General features: G+C 41.0%; 2 protein-coding genes across 5 annotated transcripts in view; one reads left to right on the top strand and one right to left on the bottom strand.

The window, feature by feature from the left end:
- Positions 1 to 3,859, bottom strand: part of ERLEC1 (endoplasmic reticulum lectin 1) — a 32,690-nt gene extending 28,831 nt beyond the window's left edge. The window contains exon 1 of one of the 2 annotated variants that reach the window (XM_012477199.2): positions 3,530 to 3,859. In XM_012477199.2, coding sequence (XP_012332622.1) covers positions 3,530 to 3,691 — 162 coding nt within the window. In that variant the 5' untranslated portion in view covers positions 3,692 to 3,859. The remainder of the gene's footprint in view (positions 1 to 3,529) is intronic. The other variant, XM_064364090.1, reaches the window with a different exon arrangement.
- A 65-nt stretch (positions 3,860 to 3,924) lies between these two features.
- Positions 3,925 to 22,546, top strand: part of ASB3 (ankyrin repeat and SOCS box containing 3) — a 111,408-nt gene continuing 92,786 nt past the window's right edge. The window contains exon 1 of one of the 3 annotated variants that reach the window (XM_012477194.2): positions 3,925 to 4,087. The gene's annotated coding sequence lies outside the window, so the exon portion shown is untranslated. Of the gene's footprint in view, positions 4,088 to 4,230; positions 4,247 to 22,546 lie in introns of those variants that run through there. The other 2 variants (XM_012477197.2, XM_012477195.3) reach the window with 2 other exon arrangements.

Here is a 22,546-nt window from a genome sequence, read left to right as displayed (position 1 = left end):
CATAATTATTAACTAGTTAATGTAAACATTAAAACATTCACAAATTTTTTCAAGCGAGGTGGCTCACGCCTGTAATCCCAGCACTTTGGGAGGGCGAGGCCAGAGGATGCTTGTGACCAGGAGTTTGACGCCAGCATAAGCAACATAGGGAAACTCCATCTCCACCAAAACACACTAACAACCCTCATTTTACAGTTTTGGTGCCTAATACTTTCTCTAAGCAAATTTGAAAGCAAGATTGTAAATGATTATATATTGTTTTGATATATCTGAATGGGAAGATGATTTAAAGCAGGTAATTTTAAAGCTTAAAACAATTTAGACCTTCTAATCCAGTCTCTTCCAATTTCAGATGGTAGACAAAGGACCTTATCCTGTTTCATATAGCTGCTTATTAGTTAAATACAAACGTCCAACCAGCGGCCGGGCGCAGCGGCTCACGCTTGTAATCCCAACACTTTGGGAGGCTGAGATGGGCGGATCACTTGAGGTCAGGAGACCAGCCTAGCTGAAATGGTGAAACACCATCTCTACTAAAAATACAACAAATCAGCCAGGTATGGTGGCATACGCCTATAATCCCAGCTACTGGGGAGGCTGAGGCACAAAAATCGCTTGACCCTGAGAGGCAGAAGTTGCAGTGAGCCGAGATTTGCGCCATTGCGCTCCAGCCTGGGTGACACAGTGAGACTCCGTCACAAATAAACCAACAAACAAACACACACAGATGTCCAACCAACTGGCCTATTAAAAAAAAATGGCAGTGCCAGGTGAAAAGGGCAGTAGCTTCTTTTTTTTTTTTTGAGACTCTTTCCCTGTCACCCAGGCTGGAGTGCAGTGGCGTGATCTTGGATCACTGCAACTTCTGCCTCCCAGGTTCAAGTGATTCTCCTGCCTCAGCCTCCCAAGTAGCTGTAACTACAGGCATGAACCACCATGCCCAGCTAATTTTTGTATTTTTAGTAGAGCTGGGGTTTTGCCATGTTGCCTAGAATGGTCTCAAACTCCTGGCCTGAAGTGATCCACCCAGCTCAATCTCCCAAAATGTTGGGATTATAGGCGTGAGCCACAACACCCAGCCAATAGTTTCAGTTAAATGCATCAGCAAAGGGAAGCCTTAAGATTACAGAAGTATTTAAGAAAAAAAATCAGAAGACCAATGATAATGACTATTGTGGCTTATTTTTACATGAGGGACATAGGCCTTTTGCCAATTCATAGAACAACATCTCTAGATTTTTCGCAAAATAACACAGACTTAAAGAAAAAAAGCCAGATGCAATGGTGAGCAACTGTAGTCCTAACTGCTCAGGAGGCTAAGGGAGGAGGATCACTTGAGCCCAGGAGTTTGAGTCTGTAGTGAGCATGATCATGCGAATAAACACTTACTGTACTCCAGTCTTTAAAAAAAGAATATTTTTTGAAACAAAATTGTTAGATATGTGAAAGGCTGGTATAGCATGTGCTAAGACTGAAAAAAAATGGAATGACAATTTGGTAGTGATCTCTGAAAATGCTAGTTTTAGTCGCTAACTTATAGGTCAGTAGGTTTTCAGGACTGCATATCAGCATGTCTTTTTTAAATTAAAAAGAAACCCCACAGGTGCAAGAGTAAAAAATTTTAATGGGCTGGGTGCAGTGGCTCATGCCTGTAATCCCAGCACTTTGGGAGGCTGAAGAGGGCGATTCACAAGGTCAGGAATTCAAGACCAGCCTGGCCAATATGGTGAAACCCCATCTCTACTAAAAATACAAAAAAATTAGCTGGGCATGGTGGCATATGCCTGCAATCTCAGCTACTTGGGAGGCTAAGGCAGGAGAACTGATTGAACCCGGGAGGCAGGGGTTGCAGTGAGCCAAGACTGCGTCACTGCACTCCAGCCTGGATGACAGAGCAAGACTCCATCTCAAAAAAAAAAAATGTTAATGACGTAATTCTTCAAACATTTGCCATGTTCACTCCAAGTGTGCTCTTGGTATACAACAACAGAGATTAAAGTATTCTTATCCAAGCCTGCTAATGTTATATCTTGAACATTTAGATTTAGAACAAAATTTTATATCGATATTTTAATATATCGATATTTCATGGCATTAATACAAAGAGAAATTTGACTTCCCAGGAAAATATTTACTTAGATAAATTCAGAAACCATTGAACAACCAGAATGGGAGAACAAGGGCTGGAGAAACAAAATAGGTGTGAAAAATAAGCCAAGAAACTAATATTTGGTTCACGCATGTAATCCCAGCATTTTGGGAGGCTGAGGCAGGAGGACTGCTTGAGCTCAGGAGTTCGAGATCAGCCTGGGCAACAAAGTGAGCCCCTGCCTCAAGGAAAAAAAAATTAGGTAGGAGTGGTGGGGTTTGCCTATAGTCCCAGCTACTAGGAGACTGAGGCAGGGGATCTTTTGAGCCCAGGAGGTTGAGGCTACAGTCAGTGGCAACAGTGCCACTGCACTTTAGGCTGGGCAACAGCCTGAGACCTTGTCACAAAAAACAAACAAAAACAAAAAAACCCAAACCAAGCCTAAAACCCCCTAACATTTGCAAATAGAAAGTTATGTGGTAATAACATCAATTAACTTGATGCATCTTCTTTTGACATCATAGTTATCCCTTACTGTTTCAATAAAATGATAATAAAACAATATAATAAAGTATCCCAAGTTGAATGCTTAAAGATAATTGGAATAAAAAGTGAAAAAAAATTGCTTTTTCTGGGACTTCAATATAAAATAAACAAGTTAATTAGTACACGGTTAAGAGTCATAAGAGTACAATTTTTATAGACCTGCAATAGGCACACGTGGACAGGAAGACTTTTCAGCAGTCCACTCCCCCAAAATTTTCATTTCCGTGAGGTTATAAATATGTTCTTCACTATAGAAAAACTCAACTTAAAAATTCATGTTCTAGGGACTCAAACAGCAGTCGTAATACATGAAAACTGCAAAGGATATTCTGCATAAAGGGTCGTTAACATCTCACAGGCCAAACAGCCCTCTCAGAAACAACACTGAAAGGAAAAGGTTCCCTGGGTGCTGTGCGTTTGCGTATGTCCATATGTGTATACAAAAGAGGGAGAACGAACACGAGAGAGGGAACTCGAGTCTGAAGTACTGTGGTGTGGGCAGGGTGCTGCATAATACTGAAGGAAATAAGTCTGCTGGTGGAGAAAGACGCACAATTAATTTTCCAAAAGGAAGATGCGTAGGTGCACCTGACGTTATTCTATAAAAGATGCTTCTGCAGGGTGGGAGTGTTGGGAAGTAAGGTCTAGTGCGACAGAATTAAAAAGGTGGAGAGCAGGTGATCGCTGGATCCCTAACGCTCAGCAAGGGGCACGCATCCACATAGTGTGGGAACGAATGAATGAATGAACGCGGGGTAAAAGCAGCTTAGGCTTGGGGAAGGTAAGAGTCTGCAGAGAAGGTCTTGGGGAGAAAAAGCAAAGAAAACCGAGGGAAGAGGCCGAACCCTCAGTGTCAGGAGAATGGGTGGCTTCAGAGTTCGTGAAAGCACTGACCAGAGAGAACTCGGTGCCGGGCCAGTTGACTCGGAAAGGGATGTCATCGCTGAGCGGAGGGAGCGCTCGGCCGCCGCCGGACGCTTCCAGGAGGCCGCAGAGGACCAATAACACCGGCCCGGCAGGGACCAGACCCCGTACGCCGCCGCCTCCTTCCTCCATCCTCCGCCGCCGCTTTCTCCAGCCACCGCCACAATCTCCTCTGCTGGAGGAGGAGAGGAGGAGGAGGTGGAGGAGGAGGAGGAGGCGGCGGGACTATTAAGTGCCCGGGTGGCCCGGGCCCAACCGCCGCCACGTCTCCTTCCGGAGAGCCCGGCAACGCAGCATCCGCCCCCTTGAGCCTCTTGTCACAGCTTCCGGGGCAGACAACATATCAACATCCGGGGGCTGCGGAGCCGTCCGCCTACGGGAGCCGGGACGTTGGCTGCGCTTCACTCATTTTCGGACCACAGCAGCGTCGCGGTTGGGATCGAAAGCTGCGGCCTTCTGGGACGCAGCACTAGGAGACCCGGCCTCGGACCAGCCTTTTCGGCGTAGAAGCCGCAGCACTGCAAGCCGGTAAGTCACGGCGGCGGCGGCCGCTTCCTGAAGCCACTCGCGCTGTTCTCCAGTGGGCGGGCAGAGGTTTGGCCCACACGGAGTGATAGCGCGAAGAAGACGGTGTGAACCGTGCGGGTGCGGGTCCTTAGATGAGAAAATTCGAAGTAGCAGTGACACGTGAGAAGCGGCCGTGTTCCTGACTGACCTGCCTTCTCGCTGCTTTTTTTCTTCTTTTTCTCCTCATTTGGCATTTGTATACTTCATCTTTCCCGCCTGAAGCTTCTCTCCACCTCTTGTGCTGTAGACCGTGGGCATCTCGTTACTTAACAGCTTCTGAGTAACGCAGGGCAGTTTGTTCAGCCACTGCAACTCTGTCAGGGGAAAGCTGGGGTGAGGAAGCCCGCCATCTCCCACTAGCAGAATACTGCGTGCCTCGGAATTTGACATGGCGGGAGACTCATGGAATGGGCGGCTAGAAATCACAACCCAACATTTCTACCCCAAGTGGGGCTCCTCCATCTCTAGAGTGAAGTTTTGGGATATTGGTTTATCGAGGAAGCCGATAAGGTTCCTTATGTGAGGTTCAGCGCCAGATGAATGTGGGGTTATGAACCGTCACGTCTGACTGCATCCCAAAATTAGACAAAAAGTTTTGGTTCCCTACCCCCTCTTTAGAAAAAAATGCCCTTGTCCGTTTTGATCTCCAATATGAGGGACATACAATGTTGGCTTTAGAGCAATTACCGTTCTCTTCCTGCGAGGTGGGAAAAGCTAGAAAGTCTTGCTAGATCTGTTAAAGACTGGTCGCCCCCCCATTCCTCAGATTTGAACCAAATCAAAAAGCAGGAACAGTCTCATTTTCCATCTTTAAAAATTTCTTCTTAAGATAAGGAATCCACAATATCAAAGAAAATAACTTTGTTCAGAATTGTTGTTCGCTAATTATATGCTAATTATATTCAGCATTTCTTATTAATGCTTAATGTGTGCCAGACCACTGGGAATTTTCTTATTGTTGTTGTTGTTGTTGTTTTTGAGACGGAGTTTTGCTCTTGTTACCCAGGCTGGAGTGCAATGGCGCAATCTCGGCTCACCGCAACCTCCGCCTCCTGGGTTCAGGCAATTCTCCTGCCTCAGCCTCCTGAGTAGCTGGGATTACAGGCATGCGCCACCATGCCCAGCTAATTTTTTGTATTTTTAGTAGAGACGGGATTTCACCATGTTGACCAGGATGGTCTCGATCTCTTGACCTCATGATCCACCCGCCTCGGCCTCCCAAAGTGCTGGGATTACAGGCGTGAGCCACCGCACCCGGCCTCTTGTTATTTATTTTGAGACAGAGACTCGCTCTGTCACCCAGGCTGGAGTGCAGAGACATCATCTCTGCTCACTGCAACCTCCGCCTCCCGAGTTCAAGGAATACTTTTTTCTCAGCCTGACTAGTAGCTGGGATTACGGGTGCGCACCACCACACCCTAATTTTTGTAATTTTAGTAGAGATAGGGTTTCACCATATTAGCCAGGCTGGTCTCGAACTCCTGACCTCGGGTGATCCCTCCGCCTCAGCCTCCCAAAGTACTGGGATTACAGGCCTGAGCCACTGTGCCTGGCCCCACTGGGATTGGTAAAATGGCAAATAAATGAGTTTCTGTCTTCAGTCTCTCAGTCTAGCCGGGGAGATTGTACAAACAACTGCAAACTATTGTGGTAGTAATAACAGTTAACTTTTTTTTTTTTTAAAGCATTTATTCTGTGCTAAGCATTATTCTAAGTACTAGACTAAGTGCTAGTCCAAGTCATGAAGGAAAAGAGATGTATTTGACTAAATAAAAATGTAAACTTTTTGTGAGGTCCTGTTTTAGCAGTTAGGGCTATAGTGATTGAATCTGTGCTCAGTAGAACTGATGTTCAAGTAAGAGGGGGACTTATATAAGTAAAATAATTTCTGGTATTGGTAAGTGCTGCAAAGACACTAAGGTTATGTGAAAAAGAATACCTGTGGGACATGTTGCTTTTGGTAGGTAGGTCAGAGGAGACTTCCGTGAGGAAGTGTCACTTGAGCTGTGACTTGAATGATCAAAGAAGGGAGCCACGCACCAGGCAGAGGCCCTGAGTCAGGAATGAGCTTGATGTGTTGGAATGACAGAAAGAAGGCCAGTGTGGCTGGAGTGTAAGAGGAAAGTGGTAGAAGAAGTTTGAGAGGCAGAAAGAGGCCAGGGAGACACAGCTCTGTAGGCAGGAGAGTGGACAGGACCTGATGTACATTTGTGAAGATCATTGTGGCTGCTTTGTGGAAAATTGATTATTGCGGGTGTTGTGGGTTGAATTGTGTTCCCCAAAAGGATATGTTTAAGTCCTGTCTCCTAGAACCTGTGTCAACTTACTTGGCATAGGGTCTTTGCAGATATTCAAGTTAAGACGAGGTCATACTCAATCAGAGGGTTCCTTAATCCAATGACTGATACCTTTATAAGAAGAGGGAAATTTGGATACAGATGGACACACAGGGAGAATGCCATACCATGAAGGAGGAGGCAGACGTTGGAGGGATGTGTCTGTAAACCAAAGATTGCCAGTAATCACCACAAGCTAGGAAGAGGCAAGGAAGAATCCTTCCCTAGAGGTTTCAGAGAGAGCATGGCCCTGCTGATATCTTGATTTCCGACTTCCGGTTTTTAGAAATGAGAGACAATTTATGTTGCATAAGCAGCTCCATTTGTGGTAATTTGTTACAGCAGCCCCAAGAAGGTAATAGAGGGTGAAAACCAAAAAGTATGTAAGAAAAGTCTCAACCAATTTAGAAGTTTATTTTGTCAAGGTTAAGGACATGTCAGTGATACAGCCCCAGGAGGTCCTGACAACATGTGCACAAAGTGGTCAGGCTACAGCTTGGGTTTTACACATTTTAAGGAGCCATAAGACATCAATCAATACAAGTCTTCTATGCTTTATTTATATGTTGATTCTTAAACATTGAAAACCTATAAACTGCTGGGCGCGGTAGCTCCTGCCTGTAATCCCAGCACTTCTGGAGGCTAAGGTGGGTGGATTACCTGAGGTTAGGAGTTTGAGACCAGCCTGACCAACATGGAGAAACCCTGTCTCTACAAAACATACAAAATTAGCCGAGCATGGTGGCGCATGCCTGTAATCCTAGCTACTTGGGAGGCTGAGGCAGGAGAATTGCTTGAACTCCGGGAGGCAGAGGTTGCGTGAGCCGAGATTTCGCCATTGTACTCCAGCCTGGGCAACAAGAGCAAAACTCTGTCTCAAAAAAGAAAAGAAAAGAAAAGAAAACCCATAAACTACCATGCAAGCATCATGTACTATAAAACCAGGAAGTGTGATTGAATCTGCAGTGAAAAAATGTAATTCTACCTCTGCTAATGAAGATATCCTATTAGCTTCCTAATAATGGTACTGTATTTGCTTAAATGAATTCATTTTGCTCCTGAAGCTCTATTTCCAGGTCTCACACATGTAATTTAGACTAGTTGCATACCTGTTTTCTGAGATTCCTTTGTATCATCTCTGGGTTAGGTCTACCGCTTTATATATTCTATACCCTCATTTGTCACAGATTTTCTTCCCACCTTGTTGGGGTATAACTAATTTCAAGCAATTTTTTCAGAAAGGATTAAACAGTTAATTTAATTTCCATAGGCTTCATATGTCTGAATCCCTTTACCTTGCCTGCTTATTTAATTGATAGCTTGCAAATAGACTTAGTCCACAATCATTTTGTTTTTCTCAAAACTTTGAAGACATTCTGTTGCTTTTTAGCGTCTAGTGTATCTGATGACAAGTCTAATGCCGGTTTCTTTCTTTTGCAGGTATCATACTATTTTCTCTGGAAGATTTTATTAGACTCTTTATCATTGGTTGTGTGATATTTTATGAGAGTGTTTCTAGGTGGTCAGTCTTTTTTTCGTTCATCCTTCTTGGCACTCTGAGTCCTGTTTTTCACTTCTGGGAAATTTTCTTCAATTATTTCTTTAATTATCTTCTTACATTTTCTCTATTCTGTTCAGAATTTAGATAGATTCTTCCAAATACATTTAGGTAGAGTCTTCCAAATACAGAGGAAAAGATAAAAAGAAAATACATGTAATATGAAGGATCAATCCAAGAGGTCCATTTCCTTTCAATTCTTTTCACTTTCTATTTTCAGTGGTTGTGCTTTATATATATATATATATATTTTAATTTTTAAAATTTATTTTTATTTTTATTGCACTTTAGGTTCTGCGGTACATGTGCAAAACATGCAGGATTGTTGCATAGGTACATACATGGCAATGTTGTTTGCTGCCACCATCCCCCCGTCACCTATATCTGGCATTTCTCCGCCTATTATCCCTCCCCAGCCTCCCTACCCACTGCTGTCCCTCCCCTATTCCCCACCAACAGACCCCAGTGTGTGATGCTCCGCTCCCTGTGTCCATGTGTTCTTATTGTTCAACACACGTCTATGAGTGAGAACATGCAGTGTTTTTGTGTTCTTGTGTCAGTTTGCTGAGAATGGTGGTTTCCAGATTCATCCATGTCCCTACAAAGGACACAAACTCATCGTTTTTGATGGCTGCATAGTATTCCATGGTGTATATGTGCCACATTTTCCTTGTCCAGTCTATCATCGATGGGCATTTGGGTTGGTTCCAGGTCTTTGCTATTGTAAACAGTGCCACAGTGAACATATGTGTGCATGTGTCTTTATAATAGAATGATTTATAATCCTTTGGATATATACCAGTAATAGGATTGCTGGGTCATATGGAATTTCTATTTCTAGGTCCTTGAGGAATTGCCACACTGTCTTCCACAATGGTTGAACTAATTTACACTCCTACCAGCAGTGTAAAAGTGTTTCTATTTCTCCACATCCTCTCCAGCATCTGTTGTCTCCAGATTTCGTAATGATCGCCATTCTAACTGGCGTGAGATGGTATCTCAGTGTGGTTTTGATTTGCATTTCTCTAATGACCAGTGGTGATGAGCATTTTTTCATATGTTTTTTGGCCTCATAAATGTCTTCTTTTGAAAAGTATCCGTTCATGTCCTTTGCCCACTTTTGAATGGGTTTGTTTTTTTTCTTGTAAATCTGTTTTAGTTCTTTGTAGATTCTGGATATTAACCCTTTGTCAGATGGGTAGATTGCAAAACTTTTTTCCTATTCTGTTGGTTGCCAGTTCACGCTAATGATAGTTTCTTTTGCTGTACAGAAGCTCTGGAGTTTAATTAGATCTCATTTGTCTATTTTGGCTTTTGCCGATGCTTTTAGTGTTTTAGTCATGAAGTCCTTGCCTATGCTTATGTCCTGAATGGTTTTGCCTAGGTTTTCTTCTAGGGTTTGTATGGTGTTAGACCTTATGTTTAAGTCTTTAATCCATCTGGAGTTAATTTTAGTGTAAGGTGTTAGGAAGGGGTCCAGTTTCTGCTTTCTGCACATGGCTAGCCAGTTTTCCCAACACCATTTATTAAACAGGGAATCCTTTCCCCATTCCTTGTTTTTGTCAGGTTTGTCAAAGATCAGATGGTTGTAGATGTGTGATGTTGCCTCTGAGGCCTCTGTTCTGTTCCTTTGGTCTATATCTCTGTTTTGGTACCAGTACCATGCTGTTTTGATTACTGTAGCCTTGTAGTATAGTTTGAAGTCAGGTAGCATGATGCCTTCAGCTTTGTTCTTTTTGCTTAGAATTGTCTTGGCTGTGCGGGCTCTCTTTTGGTTCCATATGAAGTTTAAGGTGGTTTTTTTCTAGTTCTGTGAAGAGGTTCATAGGTAGCTTTATGGGGATAGCATTGAATCTATGAATTACTTTGGGCATTATGGCCATTTTCACAATATTGATTCTTCCTAACTATGAGCATGGAATGTTTTTCCATCTGTTTGTGTCCTCTCTTATTTCATTGAGCAGTGGTTTGTAGTTCTCCTTGAAGAGTTCCTTTACATCCTTTGTTAGTTGTATTCCTAGGTATTTTATTCTCTTTGTAGCAATTGTGAATGGTAGTTTGTTCTTGATTTGGCTCTCTTTAAATCTGTTGTTGGTGTATAGAAATGTTTGTGATTTCTGCACATTGATTTTGTATCCTGAGACTTTGCTGAAGTTGCTTGTCAGTTTCAGGAGATTTTGGGCTGAGACGATGGGGTCTTCTAAATATACAATCATGTTGTCTGCAAATAAAGACAGTTTGATTTGCTCCTTCCCTAATTGAATATGCTTTATTTCTTTTTCTTGCCTGATTGCTCTGGCCAGAACTTCTAATACTATACTGAGTAGGAGTGGTGAGAGAGGGCATCCTTATCTAGTGCCTGATTTCAAAGGGAATGCTTCCAGTTTTTGCCCATTCAGTATGATATTGGCCATGGGTTTGTCGCAAATAGCTTTTATTATTTTGAGATACGTTCTGTCGATACCTAGTTTATTGAGAGATTTTAGCATAAAGGGCTGTTGAATTTTGTCAAAGGCCTTCTCTGCATCAGTTGAGATAATCATGTGGTTTTTGTCTTTGGTTCTGTTTATGTGGTGGATTACGTTTATAGACTTATATGTTGAACCAGCCTTGCATCCCCGGGATGAAGCCTACTTGATCATGATGGATAAGCTTTTTGATGTGCTGTTGCAATTGGTTGGCCAGTGTTTTATTGAAGATTTTTGCATCTATGTTCATCATGGATATTGGCCTGAAGTTTTCTTTTTTTGTTGAGTCTCTGCCAGGTTTTGTTATCAGGATGATGTTGGTCTCATAAAATGATTTGGGAAGGATTCCCTCTTTTTGGATTGTTTGGAATAGTTTCAGGAGTGGTACCAACTCCTGTTTGTATGTCTGGTAGAATTCGGCTGTGAACCCATAGTTTCAGGAGTGGTACCAACTCCTGTTTGTATGTCTGGTAGAATTCGGCTGTGAACTCATCTGGACCTGGGCTTGCTTTGGTTGGTAGGCTGTTAATTGCTGCCTCAACTTCAGCCCTTGTTATTGGTCTATCCAGGATTTCAGCTTCTTCCTGGTTCAGGCTTGGGAGGGTGCAAGTGTCCAGGAATTTATCCATTTCTTGCAGGTTTACTGGTTTGTGTGCATAGAGTTGTTTGTGGCAATCTCTGATGGTAGTTTATATTTCTGTGGAATCAGTGGTGATATCCCCTTTATCGTTTTTTATTGTATCTATTTGATTTTTCTCTCTTTTCTTTTTTATTAATCTGGCTAGCAGTCTATTTTGTTGATCTTTTCAAAAAACCAGTTCCTGGATTTATTGATTTTTTAGAAGGGTTTTTTGTGTGTCTATCCTTCAGTTCTGCTCTGATCTTAGTTATTTCTTGTCTTCTGCTAGATTTTGAGGTTTTTCATCTTGCTTCTCTAGCTCTTTCAATTTTGCTGATAGGATATCAATTTTAGATCTTGCCTTGTTTCTCATGTGGGCATTTATTGCTATAAATTTTCCTCTAGATACTGCTTTAAATGTGTCCCAGAGATTCTAGTACATTGTGTCTTCGTTCTCATTGGTTTCGAAGAACATCTTTATTTCTGCCTTCATTTCATTGTTTATCCAGTCAATATTCAAGAGCCTGTTGTTCAGTTTCCATGAAGTTGTGCAGTTCTGAGCTAGTTTCTTAATCCTGAGTTCTAATTTAATTGCACTGTGGTCTGAGAGACTGTTTGTTATGATTTCCATTCTTTTGCATTTGCTGAGGAGTGATTTATTTCCAATTGTGTGGTCAATTTTAGAGTAGGTGTGATGTGGTGCTGAGAATGTATATTCTGTGGATTTGGGGTGGAGAGTTCTGTATTAGGTTGGCTTGGTCTAGATCTGAATTCAAGTCCTGGATATCCTTGTTTATTTTCTGTCTCATTGATCTGTCTAATATTGACAGTGGCGTGTTAAAGTCTCCCACTATTATTGTGTGGGAGTCTAAGTCTCTTTATAGATCATTAAGAACTTGCTTTATGTACCTGGGTGCTCCTGTATTGGGTGCATATATATTTAGGATCGTTAGCTCCTCTTGTTGCATTGATCCTTTTACCATTATGTAATGCCCTTCTTTGTCTCTTTTGATCTTTCTTGGTTTAAAGTCTATTTTATCATAGACTAGGATTGCTACCCCTGCTTTTTTTTGCTCTCCATTTGCTTGGTAAATCTTCCTCTGTCCCTTTATCTTGAGCCTATGTGTGTCCTTGCATGTGAGATTGGTTTCCTGGATACAGCACACCAATGGCTTTTGACTTTTTATCCAATTTGCCAGTCTGTGTCTTTTAATTGGGGCATTTAGCCCATTTACATTTAAGGTTAATATTGTTAGAAAAGAAAAAAAAAAGGTTAATACTGTTATGTGTGAATTTGATCCTGCCATTTTGATGCTAGCTGGTTGTTTTGCCCGTTAGTTGATGCAGTTTCTTGTGTCGATGCTTTTTACCATTTGGTACGTTTTTGGAGTGGCTGGTACTGGTTGTTCCTTTCTATGTTTAGTGCTTCTTTTAGGAGCTCTTGTAAGGCAGACATGGTGGTGGTGAAATCTCTGAGCAATTGCTTGTTGATAAAGGATTTTATTTCTCCTTCGCTTATGAGGCTTAGTTTGGCTGGATATGAAATTCTAGATTTAAAGTTCTTTTCCTTAAGGATGTTGACTGTTGGCCCCCATTCTCTTCTGGCTTGTAGAGTTTCTGTCGAGAGATCCACAGTGAGTCTGATGGGCTTCCCTTTGTGGGTAACCTGACCTTTCTCTCTAGCTGCCCTTAGCATTTTTTCCTTCATTTCAACCCTGGTGAATCTCAAAATTTATGTGCCTTGGGGTTGCTCTTCTTGAGGATTATCTCTTTGGTGTTCTCTGTATTTCCTGGACTTGAATATTGGCCTGCCTTGCTAGGTTGGGGAAGTTCTCCTGGATAATCTCCTGAAGAGTGTTTTCCAGCTTGAATTCATTCTCTCTGTCACATTCAGGTACACCTATCAAACGTAGATTAGGTCTTTTCACATAGCCCCGTATTTCTTGGAGGCTTTGTTCATTTCTTTTCACTCTTTTTTCTCCATCTTGCCTTCTCATTTTATTTCATTGAGTTGGTCTTCAATCTCCGATATCCTTTCTCTGCTTGGTTGATTCGGCTATTGAAACTTGTATATGCTTCGTGAAGTTTTCGTGTTGTGTTTTTTAGCTCCATTAAGTCATTTATATTCTCTGAGCTGTTTATTTTTGTTAGCATTTCGTCAAACCTTTTTTCAAGGTTCTTAAGTTTCTTTGCATTGGGTTAGAACATGTTCTTTTAGCTCAGAGAAGTTTGTTATTACCCACCTTCTGAAGCCTATTTCTGTCATCAGACTCATTCTCTATCCAGCTTTGTTCCTTTGCTGGTGATGAGTTTTGATCCCTTGGAGAAGGAGAGGTGTTCTGGTTTTTTATGTTTTCATCCTTTTTGCACTGGTTTCTTCCCATCTTAGTGGCTTTATCTACCCGTGGTCTTTGTGGTTGGTGACTTTTGGATGGGTTCTCTGAGTGGATGTCCTCTTTGTTGATGATGAAGTTATTTCTTTCTGTTTTTTAGTTTTCCTTCTAACAGGCCCCTCTGCTGTAGGACTGCTGGAGATCCACTCCAATCCCTGCTTGCCTGGGGATCACCTGCGGCAGCTGCAGAACAGTAAGGGTTGCCGCCAGTTTCTTCTTCTGTTATCTTCGTCCCAGAAGGATACCTGTCAGATGTCAGCCTGAGCTCTCTCCTTTATGAGATGATTCTTTGGATATACGGTGGTCAGGGAGCTGCTTGAGGAGACATGTCTGTCCCTTATAGGAGCTCAGGTGCTGAGCTGTGAGCTCCGTTCTGTTCAGAGCTGCTGGGCAGGTACGTTTAAGTCTGTTGCAGCGGAACCCATAACTGCCTTTTTTCCCAGGTGCTCTGTCCTGGGAAGGTGAGGCTTTATTTATAAGTTCCCGACATGCTGCTGCCTTTTTTCAGAGCTGCCCTGCCCAGCAAGGAGGTAGCCTAGTCACAGTCTGCCAGCAGAGGCATCGCTGAACTGTCATGGGCTCTGCCCAGCTGCTGTGTGAACTTTCTTGTGTGTTTTTTTTTTTTTTTTTAAGACAGGGTTTCACCATGTTGGTCAGGCCGGTCTTGAACTCCTGACCTCAGGTGGTCTGCCCGCCTTGGCCTCCAAAGTGTTTGGATTACAGGCGTGAGCCACCACACCCGGCCACGGTTTTGTTTATAGAGGTATAGTCAGAACTGCCTCAGTTATGGCGGACTGCCTCAGTAATGGCAGATTGCCTTGGTAATGGCAGACTGCCTTGGTGATGGTGGACTGCCTTGGTAATGGCGGACGCCCTTCCCCCAACAGCGCTGGGCCCTCCTGGGTCCAGCTGCAGTTGCTGTGAAACTCTCAGTCCAGAGCGTTTCAGATTGCTGGTCTTTGTTGGGGTGGGACCCGTCGAGCCAGATCACCTGGCTCCCTGTTTCAGCCCCCTTTTTTTCAGTTGAATGGGCGGCTCTGTCTCTCAGACGTTCCAGGTGCCAGTTGAAACGGCCACCCAGATTTGTGTGAGTTTTTGTGCGGAGACCCACTGTGCTGGCTGAAACAGCCATGCTGGAAACTCATGGTGCTTTTCAGCCCAGGAATCTCCTGGTCTGTGGGCAGTAATAACTTGTTTGGAAATGCAGTGTTCACTCACCCTCTGCATTGTTCTTGCTGGGAACTGCACTCCAGAGCTGTTCCAATTTGGCCATCTTGGATCTATTCCCTCCGGTTGTGCTTTTTTCGTTTCTAGTTACTGGTTTCTGATGAATGAATTGTTCTCATGACATGAATTTCTTTGAGGATAACAGTTATAATTATTAAATATTTTTCTCCCATTCCTGGAAATAGCTCTACTTCTTTCAGGTCAGTTATTTTCATCCTTTTCTGTTGTGCTTTTCCTTAAAAAAAATTATTGAGCTCGAAGTGAGTAGGATTTAGCTGTTGGGTCTCACTTTAGGGTCCTTGAGTGAAATGCAAGAGATGAGTTACCTCTTTCCTTCTCTCTTTCTACCCTTTACCCAAATAACAAATGTTTTGTTATGGAACATGAAGGTGTTCAAATGCTTCCAGAGTAGACTGTTAAATTAAAAACAGCAACAATAGCAAAATAGATGTGTTTGTAGCCAGAAACAAATACTGTTGCTGCCAGGTTTTTTGTGTGTAAAGAGCTGTGGTAAAAAGTTTGGCTTGCTCTTTCATGTAAATATTATAATAATTCTGATTCTAGTCCTATATCCTTCCTCCGCTTCTTTGTCTAAGATTGGTACCTCTCCAGGCTCTGCTGGCAAGAATGTCTTCTACATTGCTATAGCCTTCTTATGCATGCATATATGTTTGTTCTGGACTGCAGTTTTCTCTGCACTGGCTTAATCCTTAATATAATCCGCCTGCTTTCTCTTCCAGAATGAATGAATGCATTTCAGTGGGATTTTGTCAGGAAGCAAAGGAAAATGTATGTGCTTAGTTTGCCTTACACAGAGTGAGTAATTCACTGGTATTTGTTGTTGTTTTTTTTTTTTTGAGACAGGGTCTTGCTTTGTCACCCAGGCTGGAGTGCAGTTGCATGATCACTGATCACTGCCACCTCAACCTCTGGGGTTCAAGCGATCCTCCCATCACATCAGCCTCCTGAGTAGCTGGGACTACAGATGTGCACCACCATGCCTAACTAATTTTTTAATTTTTTGAATTCTTGGCTTCCCAGAGTGTTGGGATTACAGGTGTGAGCCATGGCACTTAGCTAGTATTTGTTGAATAAATCAATGCTGTTGAGAAAATTGGTCAAAGCATCCTGTTGTTTGAAAAGAATATTATGGCTGTAGGATATAGGTAATTAGGTCAATTTTTTAAATCCTAATTTAAGAAGTCCTATTTTGTTCTGTTTTAGGAAAGAATCTCAGTGGGGTTAAAGCCTACCAATGGAGGTACAAAATGAGATAACTACCATCTCTCAGTTTTTTTTTTTTTTGCTGGAGGAAGGAGACTGGACCTCATTTTGTTGCCTAGGCTAGAGTGCAGTGGCATGATCTTGGCTCACTGTAGCCTCAACCTCCTGGGCTAACGTTACCCTCCCACCTCAACCTCCTGAGTAGCTGGGACTACAGGCGTGTGCCACCACACTTGGCTTTTTTTTTTTTTTTTTTTTTGTATTTTTTGTAAGAGACTGGGTTTTGCCATGTTGCCTAGGCTGGTCTTGAACTCCTGGGCTCAAGTGATCTGTTCCCTCAAGCCTCCCAAAGTGCTGGGATTACAGGTGTGAGCCACTGTGCCCAGCTGTTTTTTTGTGTGTATTTTTAAGTTATAGGCCTTAATTTCATTTTGTTCCTATTCAGTGCTTAGCACAGTGCCTAGTGTGTTGTAAATAATCAATAATGGTACTGCATTTGTTTTACTTAAACTCTGCCTCTCATTTTCATCATCTTAGAAAATGAGGATTAAATGAGTTAATATACGTAAAGCACTTGGAATAATATCTAGCATATAGTAAGTGCTACATAAGTGTAACTATTATTCTCTGACCCATGAACATCTTTTTATTTTTTCTTTGAAGCTTTCTCTGATTCTGCTAGTTTAAATTAGTAACTTGCCTTTCTGTATTCTGGTTATATTTTATGTATTTGTTATTAGCTTTAGAGACAGAGTATTGCTCTGTTGTCCAGGCTGAAGTGCAGGGGCATGATGATAGCTCACTGCAGCCTTAAACTTCTGAAGAGATCCTTCTGCTTCAGTCTCCAGAGTAACTAGGACTGCAGACATGTGCCACTATGCCCAACTAATTTTTACATTTTTGTAGCATATGATCTCACTATATTGCCCAGACTGGTCTCAAACTACTGACTTCAAGTGATCCTCTTGCTGTGTCCTCCCAAATTGCTGAGATTACAGTCATGAGCACCATACCCATCCCTCTGCTTGTATTTTATATCACATCTTTTATGTTAAATGACATAGCTTGCTTTGTGTGTGTGTTTTTCCACCAAATATGATTCTTGATAGCTGGGACCTATCTTACTTATTTTGGTTGTCTTAGTACATTAGTCATTGCTTGTCACATATCATTAGTTCCATCATTTGAGCTAAGTCTTAAAGAATGAGGAGGGTGGTGTGATTGGAGCACAAAGGGCAGGGGAGTACATCAATGGGAAGTGAAATTTGACAAACACTGATACCAGATTGATCAGATTGTAAGTAGCTGAATGCCAGATTAAAGGATTTGAATTCTTTTATATACAGTGGGAAGGCATCTTTGATTACTGACCTTAGTTCTATATTTTAGGAAAGTAATTCTGAGTGCAGAATAGAGCATGTATTAGAAAGAGGAAAAGAGATTGGAAACAAGAATATGTAAGAAACTGGCTCTCGATGCATTATAAGGCTTTTTAGTTGAGAATCTTTCAGCATGTAACCTTTTACTATCATGTAACCTTTTAAGCCTTATCCCAAAATGGCTTCAGGGCTTCCTTGCTAACTTTGTTTTGACTTTGTTAAAAGAAAAACTTTAGACAAAATGAACTTGTCAGAATTTGTGTGTTAAAGGATTCATGAATCGGGTGGCACCCAAAACTAGAAGAGGTTCAGGGAACTCTGTTTTAACAGTGTAAGCAGGCCAGGCGCGGTGGCTCAAGCCTGTAATCCCAGCACTTTGGGAGGCCGAGGCGGGTGGATCACGAGGTCAAGAGATCGAGACCATCCTGGTCAACATGGTGAAACCCCGTCTCTACTAAAAATACAAACATTAGCTGGGTATGGTGGCGTGTGCCTGTAATCCCAGCTACTTAGGAGGCTGAGGCAGGAGAATTGCCTGAACCCAGGAGGCGGAGGTTGTGGTGAGCCGAGATCACGCCATTGCACTCCAGCCTGGGTAACAAGAGCGAAACTCCGTCTCAAAAAAAAAAAAAAAAAAAAAAAAAAAACAGTGTAAGCAGCAGACCTTTGCAGGCTGAATGTGGAAGCAAAGTAAAGAAATTACTTGATTGGGCTGGGCATGGTGGCTCACACCTGTAATCCTAGCACTTTGGGAGGCTGAGGTAGGCAGATCACTTGAGCTCAGGAGTTCAAGACCAGCCTGGGCAACATGGTGAAACTCCATATCTACAAAAATACAAAAATTACCCAGGCATATTGGCGCATCCAGTTGTTCCAGCTACTTGGGAGACTGAGGTAGGAGGATTGTTTAAGCCTGAGAGGTTGAGGCTGCAGTGAGCTGTGTTTGCACCACCGCACTCCAGGCTGGGCAACCAACAGACTGAGACCTTGTCTCAAAAAAAAATTACTTGATTGGCATAGCTACTTGTTTGTCTTATTTGGGTACAATCTGGCAGAAAGTTGCTCATTAGAGAATAGTTGTTGGTTTCTGATTGATGAAAATTAAGTTCTGATATCCTGTGGATTGGGAGGAAATATTTGCAAGCCATATGTGTGATAAGGGGTTAAAATTCAGAATATAAAAAGAACTCAAATTAACTCTACAGAAAGAATACAAATAATCCAGTTAAAAAATGGGCAAGGAACCTATATAGACATTTCTAAAAGAAGACATACAAATGGCCAACAGATACATGAAAAAATACTTAACATTACTAATCATCGGGAAATGCAAATTAAAACCACAATGAGATATCACCCCATATGTGTCAGAATGGAATGGCTATTATCAAACAAATGAAAGATAAGTGTTGGTGAGGATGTGGAGAAAGGGGAACCTTTGTACACTGTTAATGACAATGTAAATTAGTGCAGCCATTGTGGAAAATAATGGAGGTTCCTCAAAAAACTAAAAATAGAATTACCATATGATCCAGCAATCCCGCTTCTGGGTATTTACCTAAAAGATTGGAAATCCATATGTTGATAGCCAAGATATATGATCAATCTAAGTGTCCTTCAACAGATGGATGGATAAAGAAAAATGTGGTATACATACGCAGTGGAAGTATTTCGTTCAGCCTTAAAAATGAAAGAAACTTTGTCATTGGCAACAACATGGATGGATTGGAGAACATTAAGCTAAATTGAGATAAGCCAGGTACAGACAGACAAACACCATATGAGCTTACTTATATATTTAATCTAAAACTGTTGAACTAAAAGAAGCAGAGAGTAGAGCAGTGGTTACCAGGAGTAGGGGGAGGCCATGGGGGAATGGGGAGATGATAGTCAAAGGGGAGGAATTTTTTCTTTGAGATATGTTGCACAGCATGAGGAATATAGTGACTGATAATGTATACTTTATACTTGCTAAGAGTAAATTTCAAAAGTTTTCACTACAAAAAATAAGTATTTGAGGTGATGGATATGTTAACTAGATTGATTTAATTATTCCACATCTTATTCATAAATCATAACATCACTTTGTACCCCATAAATACATACATATAATTTGTCAATTTATAATTAAAAAATAAAAAACAAAGATTAAGATTTGTTTTACCGTTTACATTGGACTTCAATTTGCTTATATAGGAACCCAGAGTGCTGGAACTATCTCAGCCTAATGGCCTTACAATGAAAGATTGCTTATACTTTTTTTTTTTTAAGGCAAGAATCTTTCTCTGTTGCCCAGCTCACTGGGCTGCAGTGAGCTCACAGTCTCAACTCATTGCAGCCTCCGCCTCCTGGGTTCAAGCAGTTCTCCTGCCTTAGCCTCTTAAGCAGCTGGGACTATAGGTGCCTGCCATCATGCCTGGCTAATTTTTTATATTTTTAGTTGAGATGGGGTTTCACCATATTGGTCAGGCTGGTCTTGAACTCCTGACCTCAGGTGATCCACCCACCTTGGCCTTCCAAAGTTCTGGGATTACAGGCATGAGCCACCACACCTGGCCAAGATTGCTTACACTTTTAAAGAAATGTTATATGTATATATACACACACACACACACACACACACACATATATATATTTAGTAAAACAAAGGGTAAAATTTAATATTTAAAAAGGCACAAACGCATTTTGTACATATTGTGGAAATACCATCTATTTCCTTTAAAAGCTTATAAATTGATATGAGTATCATAAACCTGTTTTTTTTTTTTCCTGAACTGTTTTTCAACATTTAATGTATATTATTTGCAGGGAGGTAATGTGGGACCAAATTTTCTGGTTGGGAAAGGAGACGAGTACTGGTTTTAGTACACTAAGTTTCCATGTTTGTGTAGCACAACTGGAGGTGCCTTCATGTAACAGACATATGAAGAGGTTGAGAGAATAGACTGGAGTTTGGAAGCTATCCAAGTAGAAATGGTAATTGAAGCCTAGGATTGCTCAGTTTGTGTATCTGATAAAGAACAGTTTAAGAATTATAATTGGAAACACAAAGAAATGTTTTTCTCTTTGACCTTAGTGACATGGGATGCTTGATCACTAGTGTCTGATGCACCAGAGTAGCATGAAAATTGAAATCTTTGGGTTCAGTCAGGAAGTGGTCATTGGAGACTTGATACTATAATGACTGGGTGGTATGGTAGAGTAAAGTTGAATTGGAAAGGGATTAAAATGAGTTGATAAGGAAGTGAAGCACTATGTGGTTAAAAAATTTCTGTGAAGAATAAGAAAGCTGGAAGAAAACAAGAAATTGTAGGATTAGAGGTGGGTTTTCCAGTTATAGAGTGTGTACATGTGTAGGCGAATCATTTATAAAGAGGAGGCTCAGTACAATTAAGTAAAACAACCAAGAAAATGAAACAAATATAATATTTTAGAACGGTAAAATGAACCATAAGAATGAAAAGCCCCTGAAATCCAATAAGGCTAATTTTCATCATATAAATTTGACATACAGAAGAAGAATTTTAGTACTGTAGTTGTCTTTGGAATAGTTAAAATTCTTCGATATAGTAGTTACAGGATTACAAAATCTTAGAGTCTCTAATATATGCCAACAGTGAATTCAAGGTTTTATTTTATTTTTTTTGAGACAGGGGCTTGTTCTGTTGCCCAGCCTGGAGTGCAGTGGTGTGATCATGGCTCACTGCAGTCTCGAACTCCTGGATTCAGGCAATACTTCTGCCTCAGCCTCCTGAGAAGCTGGGCCTACAGGTGCATGCCACCACACCTGGCTAATTTTTAAATTTTTTATAGAGACAGGGTCCTGCTACATTTCCGTGGCTGGTCTCTAGCTCCTAGCCTGAAGTGATCCTCCCTTCATGGCATCCCAAAGTGCTATGATTACAGGTATGAGCCACTACACTGGCCAAATTCACAGTTTTAGAAATCCATAGAAATAGATTGCTAAGAGAAAAACAAAAACAAATAAAAAAATAGATTGCTAAAAGCTGAATAAATTAATACAGAATGTAGTCAGTATTTTTGCTGAGAAAAGATAGGCATGATAGGAACATTTGATAGTAATGTTTAACGTGATGTGATTAAAAGGAATTTTAAAGCACATTTGTCATCTGATTGTCTGGAAAGAAAGAACCAGGGATGGTAAATGATAAATATGATGTTTACATTGATATTCACAACGACCCATGATGTAAGGATATGCACTTACTCATTGAGAGAGTATTCTCCAAAGTTGTAATCTACAAACAAAATCTATGTATGGAACAGAGAAATCTAATATAATGGAATGTATTAGATTTCTGGAAAATGTTTGAAAAATATCTGATAGACCAAATACAGTTCTGGCATGATTGTAATCATTAGGAATCTTGAAAAGAGAAACTGAACCCATGATACTCTGAATATGTGTTATAAAGTAATTTTAAATAATATTTATTGACTTTATCAGTCATTATGTAATGTTTTACCTATATTAAAAGTAAATAGGCACTTTCAAGATGTATAATAATATACATTTCAGGTACTTGATTAGAAAATTAAAAATTTTCCCATTTAAGATGAATGCATATCAATAGACAATGGTCAGACTTTTAAAATCAGTCACAGTGAAATGAGTCATGTTCATGCTTTTAAATATTCTGAGTTGACATCATCATAATCTTTGTTTCCCTAAATGACAACTTTATGTATGTAGATAGTGGCATCTAGATGCCTACAGTTCTTGGTAAATTGAAGAGTGAATGTATTGTTTGGGAGTGGGGAAAAGTATTATAATAGTGGTCTGGAGTAGGAGTACAAAGATCAACTTTTAAAAATTTAATCCGAGATTTAAAAGAAAATTTTAGTTTCTTTTCTAAATGTAGGGTTCACACTTACACTTTTCTTGAATTCCTAAAACTGAATACCTACCTAATATTTCTACTGCGAAGAATGAGAATCTGAGTTTTGTGTTGTATGTAATTAGAGCAAGAGAGAAAATGTTTTGAAAATGAGATCTGAGGGCTGTAAAGAGACTTGAGCTTTGCTAAGAAAATGAAAACATACTCTTAAGTAATTTGGTACGACAGTTGTTTCTTTCTAGCTTGGAGGCTCCAAACCCCAGCTTCTGATAACTAGAATTTAACTTTTCCATTTTAGTCAGGTTTCTCCCCATCCTAAGGAAAATGAATATCCCTTCCCTCGGCTGTTTGGAACAC

The sequence above is a fragment of the Aotus nancymaae genome, unplaced genomic scaffold (genome assembly GCF_030222135.1).
Source record: "Aotus nancymaae isolate 86718 unplaced genomic scaffold, 86718_ANA_hifiasm-v0.15.2.pri h1tg000057l, whole genome shotgun sequence".
NCBI lineage: Eukaryota > Metazoa > Chordata > Mammalia > Primates > Aotidae > Aotus > Aotus nancymaae.
This window is presented reverse-complemented; position numbering and strand designations above follow the sequence as displayed.